This window comes from Microcebus murinus, chromosome 11 (assembly GCF_040939455.1).
Source record: "Microcebus murinus isolate Inina chromosome 11, M.murinus_Inina_mat1.0, whole genome shotgun sequence".
NCBI lineage: Eukaryota > Metazoa > Chordata > Mammalia > Primates > Cheirogaleidae > Microcebus > Microcebus murinus.
Window position 1 is genome coordinate 816,150 of NC_134114.1, and position 24,373 is coordinate 840,522.

The 24,373-nt window shown below is 55.3% G+C and overlaps 1 protein-coding gene across 1 annotated transcript in view; it reads right to left on the reverse strand.

Moving 5' to 3' along the window:
• The window catches only part of SLC6A3 (solute carrier family 6 member 3), a 42,285-nt gene extending 28,668 nt beyond the window's left edge, over positions 1–13,617 (reverse strand). The window contains exons 1-3 of the mRNA XM_012774121.2: positions 13,298–13,617; positions 11,928–12,059; positions 5,791–6,022 (exon numbers count right to left, since the gene is read on the reverse strand). Of these exons, the coding sequence (XP_012629575.1) occupies positions 5,791–6,022; positions 11,928–12,059; positions 13,298–13,583 (650 nt within the window). The 5' untranslated portion in view covers positions 13,584–13,617. The remainder of the gene's footprint in view (positions 1–5,790; positions 6,023–11,927; positions 12,060–13,297) is intronic.
• Positions 13,618–24,373: the final 10,756 nt, after the last annotated feature.

A 24,373-nucleotide genomic window follows, 5' to 3' on the forward strand; every position in this document is an offset into this window, starting at 1 on the left:
GTTGGTGGGTGCCAGGGTCTGGGGGAGGGATGGGACGAGATGGGGACAGCATTGAATGCGGAAAGAGCTTCACTTTGAGAGGATGAAAAAGTTCAGGTGGACACGCAATGTGACTGTGCGTAATGCCCCTGAACTGTGCACTTAAACAGGGTTACGACAATAAATTTTACGTTCTGTGTAGTTTATCACATAATTCCCACCCTCAATAAGAAAATGCTTATTTTTTTGTAAAACCAAAGCTGAGAGAATTCACTGCCAGCAAGTCTGCACTATAAGAAATATTAAAGGAAATTCCTCAGCTGGAAGGAAAAACGGTATCAAATGGAAACTTCGGATCTACGGAAAGGGCAGAAGAGCACCAGGCAAGGTGACTGTGTAGGCGGATATACAATGTGTCTTTGCTGTTTTAAATTTATTTTAAATGTAATTGATTGTTTAAGGCAAAAACAATAACAGTGTGTTGTGGAGCTGATGACACATTGCAGAAATAAAATCTGTGACAATTTCATGAGGACATGAGGAGAAATGGAGTGGACGCTGCCAGTGCTTCAGTTGTGTGTGAGGTGCACAGAGCCGCTTGAGGGTGGGCTGCTATAAGTCTAAGGTGCCCATCGTAAACTCTACAATATCCACTAAAAAGTTAAACCAAAGAACTCTAGCTTATTAGCCAATGGTATTGATAAAATGGAAGCCTAAACATTAATTAATTCAAAACAAGAACTAAAAAGAGGAAACAAGAAACAAAGAAGAGATGGGACCAAAAAAAGAAAGTAAGAAAGAAATAGCATGATGAAAGACCGAAACCCAGCCATACCGACAATTACTGCATGGAAACGCCAGTTAAAACATGGAGATTGTCACACCGGATGAAAAGCAAGCACCAACTCTAAGCTGTCTACAAGAAACTCACTTTAACTATACGGACACATTAGGTTAAAATGAAAGGATGGAAAACATACACCCTGCAAACACTAATCACAGGAAAACAGGGTGGCCGTGTTACTATCAGGCGAAGCAGACTTCAGAATGAGAAGTGGAACACGAAGCACATTTCACAGGGCTAAAGAGGTAGATCCATAAACACGCGTGCACGTTGTGATAGAGCTTCAGAACTCATGGATGGAGCGAAGACTGATAGAACCGTGAAGAGGAGCAGACGAATCTGAAGTTACAGTTGATATATCAATATCCCTTTGCCAGTAACTGATAGAACAAGTAAGCAGAAAATCAGCAAGGATGCAGAAGACCTGAATACTACAGTGAAGTTACATGGCCTTGGTGACATTTATGCAACTGTCTATCAACAGCCCCAGAATACACATTCGTTTAAAGAGCACACAGAACATTCCCCAGTGCAGACCATATAGTAAGTCATAGAATGAGTCTCAGTATATTTTAAAATATTGAAGTTTTATAAGCACATCATCTTGCCAGAACAGAATTAAATTAGGAATCAATAACAGAAACAACATCTAGAAAACCTTCAAATACTTCAAATTAAACAAAGAACTTCAAAAAATGTCCCATTAATCAAATAGAAATCAAAAGAAAGATTAGAGAATACTTTGAACCGAATGAAAATAAAAACACAATATATCAAAATTTGGGGGATGCAGTCAATGCAGCCCTGCAGAGGCAAATTTATAGCTTTAATTGATAACTTCCTAATTTATGTCAAGCACTGTTGATAAGTGTTTATGAAAGTGAGGGAAATTTTAAACCAGTTGGAGCTCTGTGGGCCAGTGTTGGTGTTTCTCAGCCCACATGCTCTTTCCTGGCTGGACTTCACATGTACCGAGCATGTTCACAACGTCATTTCACAACTCCGAAGGTGCCAGAGATGCACCTGTGGTTTCTGCTGTGAGCCTGTAACACTTTCTCAAGGATACTCGTTAGGAATGGAAGCTGGAAACATGCCAGCCAGTGCAGGGAAGGTGAAGGTGAAACAGGTACTGAGAGAGAAACACAGGACTTCATAGAAAGGGCAGCTTGGGGACAAATACTGCCCCTTATTCTTCTCAGATAAGAAGCCCCTGAGGATAAAGTAACACCCCCTGGCTCAGGCATTTGGCACTACTTACTCTCCAGGTTCCTGCTGCAATGCTCCTTTCCTTTCTCCGCAGGGGTCATTTCTGCACCTCCCTCAGGCAGGTGGGCCGCTGCCCAGGAAGGCTGCAAGGCAGGAAGGCTGCCTGGACCCTGGGGCTGGGGAGTCGCCCAAGTGCCCATGGGACCCTGGTCATCTGCCAGCGCTGGCAGGCTCTGGGCTGAGCTCGTCAACAGGCGTGGGGAGAGCACCGCACACACGCGGCGTCCGGCAGTCCCTTGGGAGTGGGACGTGGCCAGCGCCCTGCCCAGGACCTGGGGCAAAGACACCCGGACGAAGCCCTTTCACATCTACTCCTGCTAGCACCTCAGTCGTCCAGTCGCGACGTGGCAGACTCTGTCCTCTGTGTGGGAGACTGGAGTCCCGGTGTGGCTGCCGACGCCCTCACGCAAGCCACGTGCAGGACGGACGGCGCGGCTTTGGGGACCGTCACTGCCCTCCCGGCCTCTGCGGCTTTCCGTGGTGGGCCGTGCACCCCCTGATCACACGTGCCCGCGGGAACCGCCACCGGTGCTCTGCTTTACGTGGTGGGTTTGAATCCCAGCAACCCCCTGCAGACCTGGGCACCCTACCCACTGCTCCTTCCCACAGGGTCACTGGGGCTGGTTTCCGGAACCTTCCGCTCCCCGGTTAGCAGCACCGCAGCCTCAGTGCCCTGCGCTGTTCACAAGGCAGCTCATCCCACACCCTCCCCCTCCCCTGTGCCTGTCTGGGAGGAGCCCGGAGGGTTGGGACCACTCCGCCCAGTCTGCCATGCCAGGCTGGGAATTTCCAGATAGACTGCACCAGTCTGACATTTTTAAAAAATAGCATTTAATCTTCCCTTCTAGTATTCTTAATCGTAAGTCATAAGATCAATCATTTCCCTCTCATTTTCTTTCTTTCTTTTTTTTTTTGAGACAGAGTCTCACTCTTTGCCTGCACTAGAGTGCTGTGGCGTCAGCCTAGCTCACAGCAACCTCAGACTCCAGGGCTCAAGCGATCCTCCTGCCTCAGCCTCCCGAGTAGCTGGGACTACAGGCATGCACCACCATGCCTGGCTCATTTTTTCTATTTTTAGTAGAGACGGGGGTCTGACTCTTGCTTAGGCTCTCGAACTCCTAAACTCAAATGATCCGCCCGCCTCGGCCTCCCAGAGTGTTAGCATTACAGGCGTGAGTCACCGCGCCCGGCCCCCTTGTCATTTTCTTGTCTGAAAATCACTTAGGTGAGCCAGCTCTTTCCACACCGCCCACTCAAAGAGAGGTGGTCCCACGATGGTGTCACCTGGCACCTCGGCATGCTGTGTGGCCTTCTCAAATGTTCTCAACTGCACTGAGACCCACCTTAAATTTGTGGAAGACCCGCTGGCTTGAGCACTCAGTCACCGTTCTGTTTGCGTGACGATAAAGCCAGCTCCTGAGTGGCTGTCCCTCCGCATCCGTTAGCGATGGGGTCAGGTGGCGGGTCCCTCCCCCCTTCACACACTGCGATGCCCACAGGCTCTCTCCGCGTCACTCTGCCTGTCCCCGTGTCCCCGCGCCGTCCCTTCTCTGATCACACGCCAACCCTGAGAGCCACGTGCGCCCAGAGGACAGCATTCGATTGGGACGTGCTGTGGCTGGACACCAGAGTCCTCTCTGGCAAGAGGCAGACCTGTCCTCCGTTTGGGGAATTTCATCACGTCTTGCTGGCCTGTGCCAGCAAATCAACGGGGAAAATCCCGGTGGCTCTTCTCTCCACTGCCCCATCCTGAGACCACGGCCCCTCCCAGGCTCTTTCCAGGGGAAGCCCCCAGCCTGCTTGCCGGCCCCCCGCCCGGCTCTCCCTCCCCGACGGGTGAGCTGGGCGGCCTCTCACTGGGACTCGCCTCCCTCCTCCCTAGAGGGTCTTCAGCCCTTCTGGTCGCAAACCGCACGAAGGCTGTGTCCCCCAGACAAGCAGCCCCAGCCACGAGGCCGCACCCCTGCCCCACAGCGTCCCGGGCTCTGAGAAACGCCCGGTCTGTGGTGCGCAGCCCACGCTGAGCAGGAGTTTAGTTCCGGAACAAAGCAGTTAGAGCTGGACATGGAACACCTGGTGCCAGATTCTAAACACCTGCCGGCGTTCCACGTCCCCATCTCCCTCCCAAGGGCATCTCTCCCCTCCCCCCATCCTCCGCCCGTGGCTGCTGCCGTCTCTTGCACGCGTGAACCGTCTCACCCCCTCTGACGAGACCCCCACGACTGGGCGAAGTCCCTTCCTCTCAGCAAAGGCCTCAGTGGACAATATCATCACCAAAGCCATCTCTCCGGGAGGCCGTTTGCCCCGGAGTTTCCTTGCACCCCAGGACCGAGCTCTGGGACAGACCCTGCACCCCGCCAAGGCGACAGGCCCCAGCGCTGCCCCACCGTCCCAGCCCTCCTGGGCCTGTGCAGCTCACAGACATAACAACGCTTCCTTTGTTTCCAAGCTCTCTGTTTCCCAACTCAAAACAAATTTTGCAAATGTGCCGCTTGCTGTTAAACCTGAGTTATTTTATTTTTATTGGTCAAAGTTTCTTTTTCTAAGCTGTAAGCAGGCTCGTTTTCACATACAAACATGGGCAAAATGTATCTAAATAGGCAAGTAAGCCCCTCAAAAAGGAACGTCACAGTCAATGTGAAATTTTGACCCTATGGGGTGGGAATCGCTGCAGATTCCCTTTTCCCATCTCCGAGACCAATGCTGCATTTGCAGAGAACCCCCTCGGTCAGAACGGGGCACCCGGCATGAGGTGCCGCACACGCTCACCCTCCCGCGGCACCCAGGGGCACCAGCCTTCCAGCCGGCCTGGCGTGTCCCCGCACGGTCACAAACCCATACGTCCGCATAATGACAGTTAGTTAACTCAGCCCCGGGTAAACTCTAGCTGGGAATCGCTTGGGGAGGGCTCTACCTTGGGACAGAGAAGTGGCCTCTCACAGCAAGTGTTTCTCGCACACACAGAGCACACAAATGCACACCACATGCACACGTGTGTGCATACACGCACATACGCACACGTGCAGATTCCAGGAGGGGCCAGGAAACAGTGGACCCGTGGGGCGGTCGAGGCCCTTCCAGGCTTGGCTAGCCCCCGTGGTGGGGAGGTGGGGGCTGGCGTTGGCGCAGGGCCGGAAAGGGTTAGGAGAGGACCAGCCCCAGGGGGACAGGAGGGTCTGGGCCTGCAGGGGGCAGGCAGGAGGGCGAGGCGGACGGCAGCTGGCTGGGAGCACGCGGGTGGGATGAGGGGAGGGCTGGGTGGGGCCCCGTGGAAGGAGTAAAGCCCTGAGTAGAACGAGAAGAAAACCTCATGACAAGGGGAAAGCTGGTGCACCTAGCAGACAGGGTCAGTTCAGTGAACCCGGGGTCTTCCTGGCAGCCAGGCAGTGTAGCCCCAGCCTACACCGAGGAAGGGCAGGGCGCCGGGTGCAGCCCAGCTCCCCACCCCGCCGCCCTGCGTGTCCCAGACGGCCCCTGGGAGCAGGAAGGTGCCGCCAGGGCTGGCTCAGGCTTCCATGCCTGTTGAGGACTCTCAGCTGAGCTTCTGAGACCACCAGCATGTGGTTCAGAAGCACGCCCCCCCCCTAGACACTGATGGGACGTCAGCAGGGACAGGCCGAGCAAGGCAGGGGAGGGGGTGGCTGGGCACTCTGCCGACCCTCCCATCCCTGACGCCAGCAGAAGGAGCCAGAGCCACTTACTCAAAGTACTCTGCGGCGGGCGTGGTCCCGAAGGTGTCGTTGAGGCCGGGGCCCTCGCTGCTGTTGCCGGAGGGGGCGTCGGAGCAGTTGGGGCTGTTCCAGGTGTTGTTGCAGTGGATCCAGGGCAGCTCCATGGTGAAGGAGGAGAAGAAGTAGTGCAGCGCCCAGGCGATGATGACGTTGTAGAAGAAGCCCACGTAGAGCGAGATGAGGATGACCGTGAAGCCCACGCCTGGCGGACGCGAGCACGGGACGTCAGCGACAGCTCCTTTCGGCCATCCCTGTGGGCACCACCTCCGCCCTGGGCCGCCGTCCGCAGACGGCCTTAGCTCGGGCGACACCTTGGTACTCACAGGGGAAGGCGCGAGGGGGCTGGTGCCAGCTTCCGCTGCCATCAGTGCAGGGGCTGCCCACCTCCCAACGACATCTACATCCACCCAGAGACACGCAGCGTGTCTCGGGGGACATCCAGGGCCACTGCAGGGGATCTGAGACCACCCTCATACACCCAAGGTCACTAGGGCCAGTGGGGCCACACACAGCCATGCCACCCATCACCTCATAGCCACCCAGGATCAACCAGGGTCACCTAGGGCCATCTATGCCCTTAGGGCTATCAAAGGTCACCCAGGAATGCAGAGTGTCTCCCAGAGCCATCCAGGGCCACCAATAGTCATTAAGGGACAACTGGGGTCTTCCATAGCCATCTACAGCCTCTTGGGCTCATTCAGGGCCAGCAAAGGCATCCATGACCACCCATGATCCACCTGAGTAATCCAGGGCCACCCAGAGTCACACAGGGTCACCATGGCCATCCACAACCACCCAGAGACACACAAGGCCACTCAGACCATGCCTGACCATCCAGGGTCTGTCAGGGTCGGACATGACCACCCAGGGTGTCCTAGAGTCACCCAGGGCATGGAAGACCACCCAGGGCTTCCTCAGAACATCCAAGCCCTTACATGACTATCAAGGGCCATCTAGAGCCGAGTATGACCACCCAGCATCTCCTGGATGACATACAAGACCATCAGGGGCCACCCAGGGCCGTCCATGAACATCCGAAGCCACTCAGGGCCACCCAGGGCCTTTTGGAGTGCCCTTCCCAGGATCACAACACCTGGAATTTGGGATCAGTCATTTGGGAGGTCCCGGGGAGCTGGAGCAGAACTCAGTGGTGAGCAATCCTTGAGGCTTATCACCCTGACTGGTGAGCAGAGGGGTGTGGTGGTCAGGAGGCCTCCTCCCAGTGGTCAAGGAGCTCCTGCCTCCTGAGTGCTGGACAGGCACGGTCACGTTCTGGCTACTGTGCTCACTTTACTAAGCTCCACGCAGAATTCTTTTGGAAGGCCTCCTCCATGTGGAACTTGTCAATATTAAATACTTTTAAATTGCATTTCTGTTTACTGAATTTCTTAGGTGAGAGCCTGGGTTGCGATTTACAGTGAACTTGCCTAGACAGCCATGTTGGGAAGCCGTGTTGTCCGGCAGCCATGTTGTTGGGAAGCCATGTCGTCCGGCAGCCATGCTGTTCCAAAGACAACCATGGAAGGTTTTATCTGGCGGTGGGCTGACGGTGGATGCCGAATTCAAAAACTTTTCAAGGTTAAACTTTGTAAGCCAAGTCTTCAGCTTGAAACTTTGGGATCTCAAAGAAGCCGTTGATCGAACACCAGAGTGGATCCAAACCTAGTGTCTGAAGGAAGGGGCTGGCTTTGTCCCCGGTCCTTCCAGAGCCACCGCAGGCCAGGTTTCTTGACCTTCACAACAGAGTGACAAGGCCACCGCTGGCTGACGTGGCTCCCAGAGCAAACGGGCTTGCCCTGGGCCGCAGCACAGCAGCGTCAGGCACCCGTCCAGGCCACCCTCTCTCCCGCCCTGCTGTCCAGCCGCCCCGAGCACCTGGGCGAGGGAAGCGGAGCCCTCGAAGGTGGTTGCCAGGGCCAGCCATTGCTTTGGTCACTCTGAGCTCTGTCCTTCTGGAAGGCAGTGCCACTGGCCCGGCCCACTGAAGTGTGGCCCCTGTTCAACCAGCCACGTTCCCCACGTCCTCTGCAAGCCCACGTAAGCTCAGCCCCAGACAGTCCACTTTTCTGTTTGCAGTAAGAACGTCCTAGTGATCGCCGTTCATCACATCAGCCCAGGCTCAAATCCAGCCTCACCTGATACATTTCTTCCACATTTAGCACCATGGGACACTGTCCCCCGTAAGGAGGTGGTGGGCTTACTCCTTTCTTATGTTTCCGATGACAATAATACTGGAAACATGATGCATTTCTCTTTTGTCTGACTTCCAGGAAGCTCAGGGCTAAATGTGAATTTCAATTATTGCTGTTAATGTTGATTTCTATTTTTCTTAGTATTTCTTCATGTTAACCTTGTATGTGATTTGTTTTGTTTCACTCTAAGCCACCTTAACTTCTTTTTTAGAAAAAGGGAGAGTTTGTTAACAAACCATACTAAAATACTATTGACTGCACAATATTATGAAATATTTTATATTTACTACCATAGGTTGGTGGTGTTTTCACAGCATGCATAAAATGGGGGTTTGTCTTTGGCGATTAAGTGGACAACCTGAGAAGGCGCCTCTAGCTAAGGTCGGTGCTCAGCCCTCAAGAGAGCACAGAGCTGCCCTCTCCGCCACCCGCAAACGCCAGCACACCCAGGGCACCCACCAGGCTGGCGTCAGGAGACGGTGTCGTAAACGAACACACATGTCCCAGGAACTCCAGCTGCAGAGAACACTCCCTCCGTCCCTTGCAAGTCAGTGGGCAGGTCTTGCTGAAGGACAGGAGAGAATTCCTCCCCTGTCAGTCTGTGTGTCCTTAGCGTCTGCCTGTGTGCATGCATGTGTGCGTGGGTGTGTGCATGTGTGTGTGTGTGCATGCATGTGGTGTGTGTGTGCATGTGTGTGTGCATGTGTACACTCATACCAGGGAGAAAGACAGAGAAAGAATGAGAGAGGAAAGAAAGGATAGAGACAGAGAGGGTGAGACAGAGAGGGAGAGAGAGATAGAGACAGAGTGAGAGAGACAGAAACAGAGACAGAGAGACAGAGAGGAAGGGAGAGAAGGACAGAGACAGCAAGGCAGGGAGAGGGGACCATGTAACCTCAGTGGCTCTGGCAGCTGTGCCCACCCAGAGGGGCTCTGGAGGGTCTGCCCAGGAAAACCGGGATGAGCTGGGGGCTCTGAGGCCAGTGGCCATCTCAGCTCCTGGTTAGGAGCAGGCGGCGGCCCCAGGCCCTGGGGGGAGCGGGGAGAGGCAGGCTCCCCGAGGGCAGGTCTCTGTCCCGCAGGAGAGACCTTTGAGGGGCCACGGGGACACAGTCCCCTCTGAGAAACCAGAGCCTTTTAGCACCTTTTATTATTTTGGGCATTTTAACTAATGTCTTAGTTTACCATGTGGGAGTCCTATTTAATGAGACATGCAAATAGATTTCTTCTAACTAAATAAATAATAGATGGTTTTAGGAGATGAAGGAGGGAAGAGAAGGCACGTGTATCGGGGTATCCGGGAGCGGCCCCATCTCCCGTGAGGTCGGCACCCCTCAGATGGGCTAGAACCCCAACAGGTAGGAAATCGCATGCCGGGAACTGTCGTGTTCTTGGTATCATGCTGTTCAAGGTATCTCTTCCTTAAAAAACAAAAATCTCGTTTTCTTGGATCGATTCATTTATCTCTTCTTTTTTGCACAAAGACACCAACGCTGCACAGCTCACGTTCTGTGACCTGCGGTTTTCCTCAGTCACCGTCACACGTGGGACGATCCCTTCCTGCGGCCTCCGTGGGCCCCTGCACGGCCTCCCCTGCACGGCCTCCCCTGCACCGGTGCTCAGGCCGGAAGCCGAGACGGGCCGCCGGGTGGGTGCAGGGCTGTGACGTGGAGCGAAGGGCTGGGCCAGCGGCGACTGTCCCACCTCAGGTTCTGAGGCTGTCAACTGCGTCACAGCAGCCCACGGGCGGCTATCGGAGAACGCTCTGTCTCTGGCACCCCGTGTGGCTGGGAGTGAGCTTCCGCCGGCTGAGCAGGTCCCAGCGTGCATCGCCCCCTTCTTCCTCCTGCCACCCCTCGCCCAATTCCTGCACGTAAGGAGGTGAATTTAATTCTGTCCAACGTCAGGGTCACTTGCGAGGAGTGGGAGCATGGGGTGGTGTCGTGTAAGAGATGTGCAACTTGCTCCAAACTTGAGGGGGCGGCTCTGGGAGACCCGGCAGGGAATAATCTGGTATCGCCACGGCCTGCGTTGCAGGGTGGGGCCGACCCCTCAACACCTCCCCTGGGCAAGATGGAAGCTCCGTCTCCTGTTCAGCAGGCCGAGCCTCGGGACACTCAGGTGCTGCGCAAACACAGCTGCGGCCGGACTCAGAGGCGACATCTACTGAAACACAGCAGCGACCACCTCACTTGGGCTGTGGCCTGGGTTCACCGACCTTGACCAAATCAGTGTTCCGCCAGCGAACAGACAACGCAATGCCCGGTTCGCCCTGCGCACCCGGCTCCAGAGAGACCCCTGGGTCTCTGGTTAGCTGCTGCTCTCATCCCCCGGGGGACTGTGACAGCGAAGACAAGGTTCAGGTGATTCCTCAGTTTCTCCTCGACCTTCAGACCCCACCAAGCGGCGTCTGTCTCTCCCTGCAGGGGCGTGGGTGGGTGCAGGGAGGGGTCTCTCTGTTTGCTGCTCCATTTCAGTGTGGGCCAGTAGATCACGAAGCCTCGGAAAAAACTGCTACAGTCTGAAGACTCACCAAGCGGGCCACCAAGAGCGGACAGCACTCTAAGGTGTGGCCAGTCTCAGCATTTCCCTGCTGCCAGGTGACCTTCTTCCCTGGAGCCCGACCTCAGCCGTGGCGAGATGCCGTCTGTCTCCACCACTGAGACAGGCCAGACGCTCAGCTCTGAGAATCAGCCCCTGACCCGTCAACGGCACATCCTGGGGACACCCAGGGCTCTGTTCTCTTCTGAACACACCGACTTTCCGAGAGCTTCTGAGAAAATCCGAAGACTGGTCTTTTAATAGTCATTTACCTCTTGAGTGCCACCCACATGTCCTCGAGGAAACACCCAAATCCTCCCTGAACCTCTGGCTCCTGGGAGGCACTATTGGCCCAGCAGGCAGACACGACCCAGCGCCGGGCTCAAGCCCTGCTCTGCACCTGACCAGGTGACAGAGGGACTCACTCACGCCCTCTGACCCTCCACACAGTGTGGCCCTCCCCAGGGCTCTCATGAGGAGGGAAGGGTGAGCACTGGGTGGGCCACCTGCACTCAACGTGAGGGGTGCTGCTTCAGGGTGGCATCAGCAGCCAGGAAGGCTCATTGATGACTAGATAGATAGCTACTGATAGTGGGTGGATGAATGGATGGATGGATGGGTAGATAAATAATAGGTGGATGAGTTGATGGATGGGTAGATAAATGATAGGTGGATGGATTGATGGATGGGTAGATGACAGATGATAGATGGATGATGGATGGATGGATGGGTAGATGATAGACAGGTGGATCGATAGATGGGTAGATAAATGATAGACAGGTGAATAGATAAATGATAGGTGGATGGATGGATGATGGATGGATGGATGACCAGAGGATAGACAGGTGAATGGATAGACAGATGGGTAGATAAATGATAGGTGGATGGATTGATGGATGGATGGATGGGTAGATGATAGATGACAGGTGGATGGATGGATGGATGGATGGATGGATAGATGGATGGGTAGATGATAGATGATTGATGGATGATGGATAGATGAATGGGCAGATGATAGGTGGATAGATGGATGGATGGGTAGATAAATGATAGACAGGTGGATAGATAAATGATAGGTGGACGGATGGATGGATGATTGATGGATGGATGGGTCCATACATACTTGTTTTATCTTATCTACCACCTCAATGCCTTGACAAAATGAAACCACTAATGAACTGCAGGACAGCCTCACCTGGGAGCAGGGAGATCCTTGGTCATTACAGATCTTTAAAGCAGGACCCAAATTGAATGGGCCTGTGCACATTAGTGACGCACGACCACGCGCACACAATGTGGCTTGCTTGGGCCAAGCTCCAGGGCCACCACTGAGGTCTGCATCATGCCAGGGTGAGGGGAGGGGCGGTGCCTTACCTTTCAGGATGGGGCAGATCTTCCAGACGCCAGCGGCCCCTTCGCGGTTGAACTGCCCGAGGGCCAGCTCCATGTAGAACAGCGGCATCCCGGCAATGACCATGAAGAGCAGGTAGGGGACCAGGAAGGCACCTGCGGGGCACAATGGCATGCCGAGGAGAGCTCAGGGGAGTGGAAGGGCCCCATGTTTCACCATCAGAGCTTGGGCTCCACTGTCCCAGTCAACCGCCCCCATTTGGGCATGAACTTTGCACCCAGACTCAGGCAGGGGGCTCCCTGCATGGCACCCCCAATGGGAAGTCCCGGCTGGGGCAGGTAGACCTCCCCTCCACACCTGTCGCCCACTGCTGTCAGTGCCTGGACTCGTCCCTCCAGAAACCCCTAGGTGTCCCCCGCTCTAGTCCAGCCCTGTGGAGCAGGTGCAGCCCCACCCAGTCCTCCCCGGCACCTTCCAGGCCTGGCCTTTGGCCTCTCTGTGTCCTGAGCCTGTTTTCCTCTTTCGTTGTGAGTCCTCTGGGATATGTGGCCCCAGCTCTTCCCCTGGCCCTAGGGGGGGTTCCCCAACCCCATCCCCTGCTCCCTGCAGTGGGAGCCACCTCCTGCGGGGCTGGTGGCGGACACGTGCTTGCAAGGCCAGTGCCGGTGTCCCCACGGGAGAGCCTGGTCCCTTTCCTGCAAGCGCTATGGTCTTGCAGGTCCTATGGTCTCAGCCTCCTGGACGCCCCTTGCTCTCCCCTAATCTGACCCCGAGAGAGGGAGCCGTTTGCCACACTCTCTTCTGGGGTGCATGGAGACCCTTCGCTCTGTCTTGGGGCAACTTGTTGTGCCTGCTTAGACCTCAGTCTTCGTGTCTGTAAGACGGGCAGAGGGACCGGTTGGGGAGGCTGGGCAGGCGAGGGGAGGCCCAAAGAGGCTCATGCAAAAGGGGCACCCATCTGCTTAGCTTGTCAACCTGCACTTCCCGGTGACCCTGCCCTGATCTGAGCTTCCCCACTCAAGCCCAGAAACAGCCGTGGTTCCATGACCGGCTGATGCCAGGAATCGGGGGCAGGGGGGGTGGAGCTGGGCACATTCCCAGGGGCATCTTCTGCCACCCCAAGTTCAAGGCCTCCGCACGCTTTGTAAACACCGCTTAAGTCTTTGGGCCTTCGGGAATGTTGTTTCCAAAGTGAAAGTAACCCCAGGTGTGGAGGGAAGAGCCGAGGCACCTCCGCCCACTTCCCTCTTTGCCCCTGGCCTCGCCGTCCTCTGGCTTTGGGCTCTGCTCTGGGGCTTTGTGACACATCGGGGACATATGTGCCCATCACCTGCCCTTGCAGGAAGGAGCTGTGTCCTGGAGCAGCAGCCCCGGCAGTGGGGACGGGACTCACCGCCACCGTTCTTGTAGCACAGGTAGGGGAAGCGCCAGACATTGGCCAGGTCCACCGCGAAGCCGATGACCGAGAGGAGAAAGTCGATTTTCTTGCTCCAGGTCTCGCGCTCCTGGGTGTCCCCGGGGGTCTGCGGCGGGCTGACGAGGGTGGAGTTGGTGAGCTGCACCCCGTTCTGCTCCTTCAGCAGCACGAGCTCCACCTCCCTCGGGCCCAAGGCGTTGGGCTCCTTAGCTGGGGCCACCACGGACGACATGAGTCCCACTGGGCATTTGCTTCTACTCATGGGCGGACGTAGGGTGGAGGGATTCTGTGCCTCTTCCCTGGTCTTCAGCCGCCGTGAAAAATAAACACACAGGAAAGCAGCGATTTAGCAGCCAGACCCCAGTGCGCCCATGTGGAGAACAGAGACCAAGGCGTTTGGATCCACTCCTCTGGGGTGCGGCACACGTCCCAGCACCCGGGGTGGCCCAGTAGCCGAGGAGGGTCGGGAGATGCTGGTTCCCATGGCTGGGGTTGGGGGAACCTTGAGACAGACACTCACCTCTGAGCCCTCCTTCCCGGGCACAGTTCTCCATCCCTGCCAAGCGCAATGCCTGCAGGACCTCTGGCACCAACGCACAGGTGTCAACTGCATTTCCAGAGAGTGCTTTTACAGTCTCGGAACAGCAGTCAACAGCCAGTGGCTACGCAAGTGCTTACGCATTCTGTATGCTCAGTAATAAAGAGCAGAATTTATACAGTCAAAACCAGCCGTAGTAATTGAAGTTTAAAAATAAGCATCACAGTAGTTCCTTCAAAGAATCCTGCACCATCCACACCCACCTGCGGCCCGCGCCCACCTGAGAGCTGGGCAGAGGCTGGGCCAGGGCAATCTTGCGCAAAGGATCCCCCCTCTCAAGAGCCCTGGGCCACCCGGTGGTGGAGCACGGAGCCCACGTGGCCAGGCCAGAGGGGCTCCCGGGGAGGGATCCCTGGGAACCGCTACGGCCTGGGGCAGGACGGCAGGTGCAGCCCCGAGGGCAAGGCTCCCTGCACCCACCATGTGAGCTCCTTCACGCTCACTTTGTGTTCTGTGCCCTCTCCACCTGCCGGTGACAAGCCCAACCTGCAGGGGCCTCGGCTGTGGGGCTGGGGAGCAGGAGGGACTGGCCGGCACCTGGGTACAGTCTGGAGAGTGGCAAGTTACAGAGACTGTAAATCCCAGGGCTTTTTGCTGACAACCGCCCTGCAGGCAAATCGGGACCCGCCCGGAAGCCCACCTTAATATTTGGGGCCGCTGACCCAGTGCCTGGACGGAGGCCTCAGAGGAGAGGTTTGGGCCAAGAAAGGCAAACGTGGCCTCGTGGAGAGTGGAAAGCATCTTTCTCCGCCACACCCAGAACAAGAGGCGGAGCTGGAGCTGGCTGACAACTGTCACCCCCTGGCCCTCGCCCCCACCAGCCAGGAAGCCCGCGGAGCTCCGCGCCCCTGCGCCCCCGCCCGTCTTAGACATCACAGACGGAAACCGCACGACATGAAGCCGCGCTGGAGAAAATCGCGCCATCGGACCTGGGGTCTCCGCCCCCAGCGGCGGTGTCGGGCTGGACTAGGAGGAACTGGACCGCAGACTCAGCCGCAGCCGCGCGTCCGCGGGAAGCCGACGACCCCAGCCCCTGCCCACGTCGTCGTCCTCAGCCTGGGCACGCTGGGGGCCACAGAGTTGTCGCCAGCCCCGCACCCCTCCCGTGCACACACCTCTCGGGCTCTGACGGGCTCGAGGCCCCCAAATGGCACTGTCGGGTCGCGCTCTGCACCCAACTGTTGGCGAGTTTGGAGACGGCGCCGAAAGCAGGACGCGGAGCCCGACGGCGCCCGCCCTGCCCTGCTTGTCTCGCGTGCCTTCGGGGTCCGCGGAGGGGGGGGGCGAGGCCCCGGGACGCGCGGGGGCCGCCGGTGCAGGGAGCGACTCTGGCCCTACCTGTCCGCCCGGCCTGGGCTCTGCACGGGGTCCTGGCGCTGCACGGTCCCGCCGAGCGTCCGCGGAAGAAAGCTCCGGCGCTGCGCTGCGCTGGGCGGGCTCGGCCTCTGGGCTCTTATCGAGTCGCCCGGTCCGCCCCGCCCCGCCCGCCGTCGGGGTCGCCTCCCATCCTGGCTCCGCCTCCGCGCCGCCCCGGGTGGGCGGGGGACGAGCCCGGGCCGCGCCCCGCACCCCGCCCGCGGGGCCAGGAGAGCTGGGGAGGTGGCGGCCACCACTCCGAGGCGACGCGCTCCTGGCTGGAGGTCTGGCGCGTCCCGGAGCCTCGAACGCGTGGGACCCGGGGCTGCTCGGGGTCCATGGCGTCACAGACCGAGACGGGCGTTTTCCAGGGAGAACAGTCTGGGTGTGCCCCCACCCCGGCCCGCACCCATCGGGGGCCATGCAACTGCTCTTGCCTTCGGGGCTCCCAGACTTGGGCGTCCCAGCGACGCCGGAGCAGCGAGAGGGCAGGGAGGGAGCCGCGCCGGGCAGCCAGGCTGAGCGCCGCTCCCCCAGCCGACCCCGCTGCGCCTGACCCCCACCGTAAGCCTCCGGCTGCCCCTCCCCTCGTCCTGCCCTGGGGACAGTATTCCTCTTGACCTCCTCCACGCAGGGGTGGCTGGGGACCAGGGCTCCGTGGTCTGGCAGGTGGCCTCCCGCTGCGTCCCCAGCTCGGCAGTGGCAACCTGGGTCTGGCCAGAGGGCTCTCCCTCCCCTCTTCCGGCCACGCCTGGTCTCAGAGCTCCAGGGTACCCGCTTGTCCACCCGCGTTGGCACACGTCCGGGCCTCGGAGACACGGGTCCTCTTTAGTGGCCGCGTGTGTGGAGGGCCCTGGGGTCTCCAGGACGTCAGCAAGGAGCCCAGCCTGGCCACCTGTGCCAGTATCTAGGCTCATGGGAACCTCCACTCGCTCTGCAAAGCAATTTTCTGAGACTGGCTGCAAAGCCAGGGGACCACTTGGACCAATGGACTCTGTCTTCTCTGAAGTGCCTCTGGGCAGGATTTTGCATTCAGACTGGAGCCTCCAGCAAGGCCAGTGTCCGGTCTGCAGAAGGCACCCGGTGAGTGGCTGTGCCCAGGCCCTGAGCATCGTTCTCACATGACCCTGAGCCGGAGCATTCCTCCCGGGCTCTTCCTCGATGTTCCCCATTATGAGGGCCCTGTTGTGGGTGTCCGCACCCTCCCATGCAGGGGAGCTATGTCCCTTAGTGCCCCAGCTGCTCAGTCCCCATTTGCTCTGTGCCCCACCCCTGCAGCCTCCCTGCCCTTTCCACATCCCTGACCCTGACCGTGGGCGGGGCTGGTCCAGGGCTGAGGCGGAAAGGCTCGGGAGCTGTCCCTGCAGGCCGATCAGAGCCCACGGCCACCAGGTGACTGCCTCAGTGCTCCGGGTTAAACCACAGGCTGGGTCCTAAATGCCATAGGCTGGGGCTTAAACAACAAACATTTGCTCCCCGCAGTTCCAGGGCTGGGGAGTCCAGATCGAGGGGTTGCCTGGCTCAGTGCCTGGTGAGGGTCGGCTTGGGGGCTGCAGACAGGAGTTTCCTCCTGTATCTTCCCGGGGTTGGAGAAGCTCCCTGGGCCTGTTTTCTTGTTTGTTTGTTTGTTTGAGACAGTCTCTTGCTCTGTCAGCCAGGCTAGAGAGCAGTGGCGTCATCATAGCTGTGCACACTCCCGCCTTGGCCTCCCAGGTCGCTCAGGCTACAGGCAGGGGCAGCCCCGCACGCCCAGATAATATTTTAATTTTTTTTGTAGAGATGAGGTCTTGCCCTGCTGCTCAGGCTGGTCTCTAACTCCTGACCTCCAGCAATCCTCCCTCTGGCCTCCTCGAGTGCTGGGATCACAGGAGTGAGCTGTGCCTGCCTGTTCACAAGGGCATTCCTGAGGTGGGGGGGGCTTCATGACCTCATCACCTGCCAGAGGCCCGACCTCCTATCAAGGTCACCTCAGGGTGGGGTTTCAACTTGGGCCTTGTGAGGGGTGGGGGTTCAGTGCGTGACACTCAGGGAGGTGATGGGGTGCAGGAGGTGGGGGCTGGGATGCCACCTGGGATCTGCAGGGTGCCTGTCACGGGGGTGCTCAGCAGCACAGGCTCCAAGAAAAGGGGGTCAGGCTGCGATGGGGCCTAATCGGCGGGTGAAACCAGCATAGGGCCTCCCAAAGAAAAGATCTGGGGGGTCATTTAAGTAAAGGAACACAGGGTAGAACTGATGTTCAGCTATTATGCAAAGACACACAAACAAAACACGCCGGGGAAGGACTTGCAGGTCCCGCAGGAGGGCAAAGTCGTGCCCCAATCCTGCAGGTGCAAGGAAGGAACTGGCAGCAGCAACTGCAGGCCCCATGCACGCCGGGGCAGCCTCTCATACTGACGTGTGAGAAGGACATTCCTAATTCCAGGGGACCCCACCCGGCACCACCCAGACTTCAGGATATGGGAGCTTTGCCTGCTCTCAGAGCCAGGTACCCGTGGGAGTCCCGGAGGACAGGGAGAAAGCAAGGCTGCCCGGATCCTCGTCTCCAGCTGATTAAAGCCGACCACACGCTGCCCTTTGCGAAGCTTGGCCCTGCCCGCCAGGCCCGCTCATCCTGGGGTGGTCGCGGCTGTGCCGGGGCTGGCTCAGGTGTCGCCGCAGAGCACCTGCACTTCCTGCTCGCCCTCGGTGGGGGCGCTGTGCTGGTGGGGGACCCACTGCAGCCGCAGGGCCCTGGCTGCCCACAGCTGCCTCCAAAGCAGCCCACAGAGAGAGAGAGAGAGCCCCCAGCCCCGCGTGCCCCAGGGGGGCCTGGGCCCTTCTTGGCAGCTGCGTCAGAGGGGATAGGCCCTGGCCGGCGCGCTCTCAGATGGGCGGTGTGGGACGGGGCCGTCTGCCCGTGTCCTCTTTCCATGCCGAGGCGTCTTGTGCGTCCTCAGAGGAAGCCCGAGGGAGCCTGGCTCAGCCCCACAGACACTGACCCCTTTAGGGTGCTGGGTGGAGGGAGGGGCTGTGAGCTGTTGCATGAGGAGTCACCCCCACCCCCCACCAACGCCTGCCCAGGCCTGTAGGTGGGACCCTCATTCAGCTCGTATTACATCCCTGTGTGCCCAGCTGTGCAGGCTGTGCCCAGGTGGGATGGCACAGGGTACAAAGGTCAGACCCCAGGCCCTGCCTGAGAGTGACAAGAGTCACCCCGAGGAAGGCCTGCCCACGCCATGCCCACGCCACGCCCGCCTGGCACCTGCCCAGGAGGCCCTGGTCCCTGTCTGAGGAGTTCCAGGGAGGGACGGCAGGCAGCCCCCACAAAGGTCTTCCTCTGCAGGATCCTGGAAGCCCAGCCTCCCTTTCCTGCACCTCAGGCCCCGATGAGCCACCCGACTGATGGCTCTCTGGAGCACCGGAGACTCTGAGAAGCTGTCTACTGCTGGCTGGCTGCCAGCGAGCTCGGGGCCCCCAGGAACAGGGAGACCCTGCTCGAGTGTGCTTCTGTCCCCGAGCCCCCATGCCAGGAGGCCACCGCAGGCCAGGCACACGTGTCCCCAAGCCACAGGCCTCTCGGGGTCCGGCGTGATCCCGACCACCACGTCTCTGTTCTGTCCTGTGCTGCTGGCTGTCCCAGATGACGGCGGCATGTCCACACCATGTCCCACAGCCCGGAAGCCTGGACGCTGGCTTCCCAAATGCCCTGGCCCGCGGGGTTCAGTCTGAACCCACAGAGGTTCCCTGTGGCCCAGGCAGTGGCTGAGCACCATGGGCGGCTCAGGGCCAGGGGCTCCCTGCGGCCCCTCTGCTCTGGGCAAGGCCACCGTCCCACTCTGCGTCCCTCCAGACCTCCAAATGATTTTTAGTCCAATCCTCTGTCTCAAACTCCTCTTTGTGCTTTGTACAGTCGCTTGTGTTCCAGGCTGGGGTGTTTGTACTATTTACACTAAGCTCTAGCGTCCTAGGATTTAATTTCCTTTCTTGGAATCTTTTTTGGTTTTCCCTTGAGTTAATAATCGCCTATTTTTTCATTGGTCAAATGATAACGTTCCTATCATCGATTCGTCTCCAAACTCCCCAGCAGAAGTACAACTCTCCTCTGGGTACATTAAAACTCAGGAGGCAATATGTCAGTTTTCATTGTTGTTTTATTTGGTGGCAGCCATTTCGTTACGGCGTCCCTAAGGGCTTGCTTGGCGTGTGGGAATGAACACACGTGGTGAGCCCGTGTTGTCAGCACACTAGCTCGTGGCCCCTCATCCGATCCCCAGAGCTCAGCGGGTCACACGCTCAGAGTCCTGGAGGGGCAGGACGGGAGCACACTCAGGAAGGCCCTGCCACGTGAATGTATTTTTAACATAAATCTCTCGTATCGTTCCCCAGGTGGAACTGCAGGCGTTTGCCAGGTGACTGTAACCTCCCCGAGTCTGCAGGGAATTCCAGACGCCGGCTCTGAAATGGCGTGAAGCCCGGGGTCTCAGCGTAGTTGAGATGGGCCATGTTGCTGCAGGCCCCGGCAGCTAATTCCTTTTTTTGGTGAGTGGCATTCCATCGTGTGGATATAGACTGATTTATTCATCCACTCACCCGTTGGTGGACATCTGGCCCTTATGAATAAAACTGCTACGAACATTTGTGTGCAGGTCTTTGTGGATATATGCTTCCATTTCTCCTGGGTAAGCACTTCCTGCTGTCACATTGTTTTGCAAAGTAGTTGTATCATTTGATATTTCCAGGAGCAGAACCTGAGAATTTCTGTAGCTCCACAGCCTCCTCGCTGCTTGAGCATGGTCAGTCCCTTTAATTTTAGATGTTCTGACACGTTTATAGTAATATCTCATTATGGTGTAAATTTGCATTTCTCTAATGACCGAACAGCTTTTTATGTGTTTAGTTGCCATCAGTATGATTTCTTGTCAAGTATCTGTTCAAATCTTTTGCATATTTTGGTTGTTTTATTATTATTGAGTTCAGGGAGTTCTTTACATATTCTGGATACAAGTCCTTTATCAGATAGGCACTTTGCGAATATTTGTGCCAATCTTGGATTGTCTTTTCATTGTCTCAATAGAGTCTTTCAAAGAGAAGTTATTAATTTTGATAATGTCCAATTTATCAGTTTTTTCTTTTATGAATTCTACTTTCAGTGCTGTATTTAAGAAACCTTTACCCAACCCAAGATCGCAAAGATTTTCTCTTAAGTTTTCCTCTAAAGTTTTAAAATTATAGATTGTACATTTATGCATATGATCCATTTGGAGTTACTATGGTAAAGATATATATTATTTTTCACTGGAATATCCACTCGTCAGGACTACTGTGAACGGGACAAGCCTGTGTGCACTGAGTTGCTTTTGCACCTTCCTGGAAACGTTAGTTGGATATGCACGTGAGGGTTTATTTCTGGACTCTGTTTTATTTACGTGGTCACCAGATTTTATGCCAAAACCATGCTTGCTACGGACTGAGCTGTGTCCTCTCCCACCCTCCCCGCTCTGGTCCTGGGTATTTCGTCTCGCAGCCCCGGCAGGCTAGGATGGCACTCTCTGCCCTACTCCCTTCCTTTTCACAGAGGCAAGGGCCTGGCCAGGTTGCCCAGGCTGGGCCCGAACTCCTGGGCACACGAGACCCTCCTGCCCCAGCCTCCCCATGGCTGGGACGACAGGCGTGGGCCACTGTGCCCGCTGTGCCACCACCATGACTTCAGTGGCTTTGTGATACACTTTCAAGTCCCGCAGTGCAAAGTCCCGCACTTTGCTGTTGTGGCTATTCTAGGTCCTTTGCTTTTTCAAACAAATTTTAAAATCGATTTTTCTTTTTTTTTTTTTGAGACAGAGTCTCACTCTGTTGCCCCGGCTAGAGTGCCACAGCGTCAGATCTAGCTCACAGCAACCTCAAACTCCAGGGCTCAAGCGATCCTCCTGCCTCAGCCTCCCGAGTAGCTGGGACTACAGGCATGCGCCACAACGCCCGGCTAATTTTTTCTATGTATTTTTAGTTGGCCAATTAATTTTTTTCTATTTATATTAGAGACGGGGTCTCATTCTTGCTCAGGCTGGTTTCGAACTCCTGATATTGAGCAGTCCTCCCGCTTCGGCCTCCCAGAGTGCTAGGATTACAGGCGTGAGCCACCGCACCCGGCCTTAGAATCAATTTTTCAATTTCTATGAAGATGCCTCCTGGGGTTTTCCAGGTGGAGGCTGCCGCTGGCTTCTGGCCTTTGTTTGTTTCTGGTGAGGCTGTCAGTGCTTAGATTCCCCTATGACTTCTGCTCGAGCCGAATTCCATAACGTCTGATATGTCGCGGTTTGTTTTCATTCGGTTCAAAATATTTTCTGATTTCTCTTTTGATTTCTTTTTTGGCCCATTGTTATTTAGATATGTGATCAGCTTCTAAATACTTGAGGACTTTTTGGATATACTTCTTTGATTTTTTCCAGATATATTCATTATGCTGCTATCGAAGCTATTTGCCCTTTTTGTTAAGAACACACTTTATATCACTCGAATCCCTTTAATTCATTGAGGTTCATTTTACGTCCAGACTGTGGTCTATCTTGCTAAGTTCTCCACACGCACTTGAAAAGAATGTGCACTCTGCTATTATTTGGTGAACTGTAAGATAAACATCAAATACATAGTGTAAACATAAAACAGGTGAAGCTAGTTCATATTGAGTTCTATGAATTAGTTCATATTGAAGCTAGTTTCTCAAGGTTTCTATATCCTCAAAAGTTTCCTGTATTTGTGCTAACCATATGGGGAAAGAGGTGTTCAAATATCCAAGTGTTATTGTGCAGACTGCTCTATTTCTTCCCACAGTTCTATCCATTTTCACTGAACTTGTTTTGAAGCTCTGTTACTATGCACATAAACATTTGGACCGTTACTCCTTTATCATGATGCAACCTTGTTTAGACCTAATATCTCTGCTCTGAAATGGACTTTGATATCAAAACATCCATTCAACTCCTTTCTGATTAGTGTTAGAACATGTGTCTTCCCTGTCTTTTTTGTTTTAACCTATTTGTGTCTTTATATTTAAAGTGTGTTTTTATAGGCATCATATAGTTGGCTTTTGCCTTTATATACAATTTGACAATTTCTACTTTCTGTTTCTGTTTTTTTTTTTTTTTTTTTTTGGAGACAGAATCTTGATCTGTTGCCCAGGCTAAAGTGCTGTGGCGTCGTCCTAGCTCACTACAGCCTCAGACTCCTGTGCTCAAGCGATCCTCCTGCCTCAGCCTCCTCAGTAGCTGGGACTACAGGTGCATGCTGACACGTCTGACTAATTTTTCTATTTTTGGTAGAGATAGGGTCTCACTATGTCGCCCAGGCTGGTCTTGAACTCCTGGCCTCAAGTGATTTTCCCCATTCGTCCTCCCAAAGTGCTGGGATCACAGGCGTGAGCTGCTGCACCTGGCCTCTGGTTGCTGTTTAAAGATTTTTCTCTTTATCATTAGTTTTAAGCTTTATGATACGCCGTGGTATTATTTCCTTCTCGGTTCTTGTGCTTGAAGTTCATTGAGCTCCTTGCGTATTTGTTCTAACCATACTGGGAAAGAGCTGTTGAAATATCCAAGTGTAACTGTGTAGACTGCTCTATTTCTCCTCACAGTGCTATCAGTTTTCACTGAATTTATTTTGAAGCTCTGTTATTAGGCACACAAACATTTGGACTGCATAATTCACATCAAATTTATGTCTTCAAATAATTTTTTGTTTCCCCTTCTTCTTTGGGGAGCTCCAGTGTCCCATATCTTAGGCGGCCTGAAGTTTCTCACTTCAAGTTAAGCCTCATTGCTTGATATATTTTAAGCTGCATTATTAGGTACACACCAATGCTGAGGCTCAGTTCCATTTCTTGTCTTTTTTCCCTATTTTATTCTGATGGTTGCACTGCTCTGTCGTCACATTCATTTATCTCTCTTTCTGAGATGTCAAATCCACCCAGATCCCAACCAGTGTATTTTGCATCTCAGACATTGTAGTTTTCATCTCTAGATTTTAGATTTGTGTCTTTTAAAAAACACCTTTCACGTCTCTACTAAACAAGCTTGAAATTGCCTCCGGTGAGTGCTCTGATGGTTACTGCGGCTGTGTAGACGTCTGCTAGTGCCACCATCGAGCCACCCCTGGGTCTGTTTCTATTGACCATGGGCTGTGTTTCCCAGCATTTTTGCATTGCGGTAGTTTCCAATTGGAAGCCAGACTAGTGAGTTTTACCCTGTCGGGCGGCGGGCAATACTGTGTCCCTGGGAACAGTCCAGAACTTCTGGAGCTCTGTTTTTGCCTGCAGGTAAGTTGCTTATAAATAGTTCGGCCATTTTGGTCAGGTTTCGCTGTTCAGCTTTGTTTGGCTGGGCTAGAGTAGCATTTTTCAGGGTTAACATTTCTTCATCGTTGGGGCAAAACCCGTCTGAGTTTCTACCCAATGACTTGCATTTCGGGGGGAGGGAGGGCAAACCTACCGTGTTTCCCTGAAAATAAGACCTACTCATACAATAAGCCCTAGCAGGATTTCTAAGCATTTGTGCAACAGAAGCCCTACCCTGAAAATAAGACCTAGTGACGGGCATGGCTGCGCAGCACATCTGCACAACCCATGCATTTCGTCGCAGAGCGGGAAAGAAGAGGAGCAGCCCTTCTCATCTGCCCCATGAGAGCTCTAGTGCTTGACAGGAGAGATTGGGGCCGATGGTTCTAAAGGAAACAGAGTCGAAAGACATTCAGGATGGAATTCGGGGTTTTGAGTTAGGATGACGTTGCAGAAGAAGACGCCTTAATTATATTTGAATAAATGTAGATGGTTGTACTGTACTTAAAAAAAAAATAACACATCCCCTGAAAATAAGCCCTAGGGTGTCTTCTTGAGGAAAAATAACTATAAGACCCTGTCTTATTTTCGGGGGAAACACGGTAGTCTCTGTCCCTCTGTCTCGACTGGACGCAAATGCTGGATTCATTTGCCGTTGCCAAGTTCAGGGGAGTGAATCAGCACCTCGCAGCTCTGACAACGGGGCAGGACGGAGACCAGCTCTGCCCGTTGGTGCCCGAGACCCCACTGCCGTCCCCGGCAGACGCTGCCCTGCCTCCCTCGCGGTTACGTGGGGTAC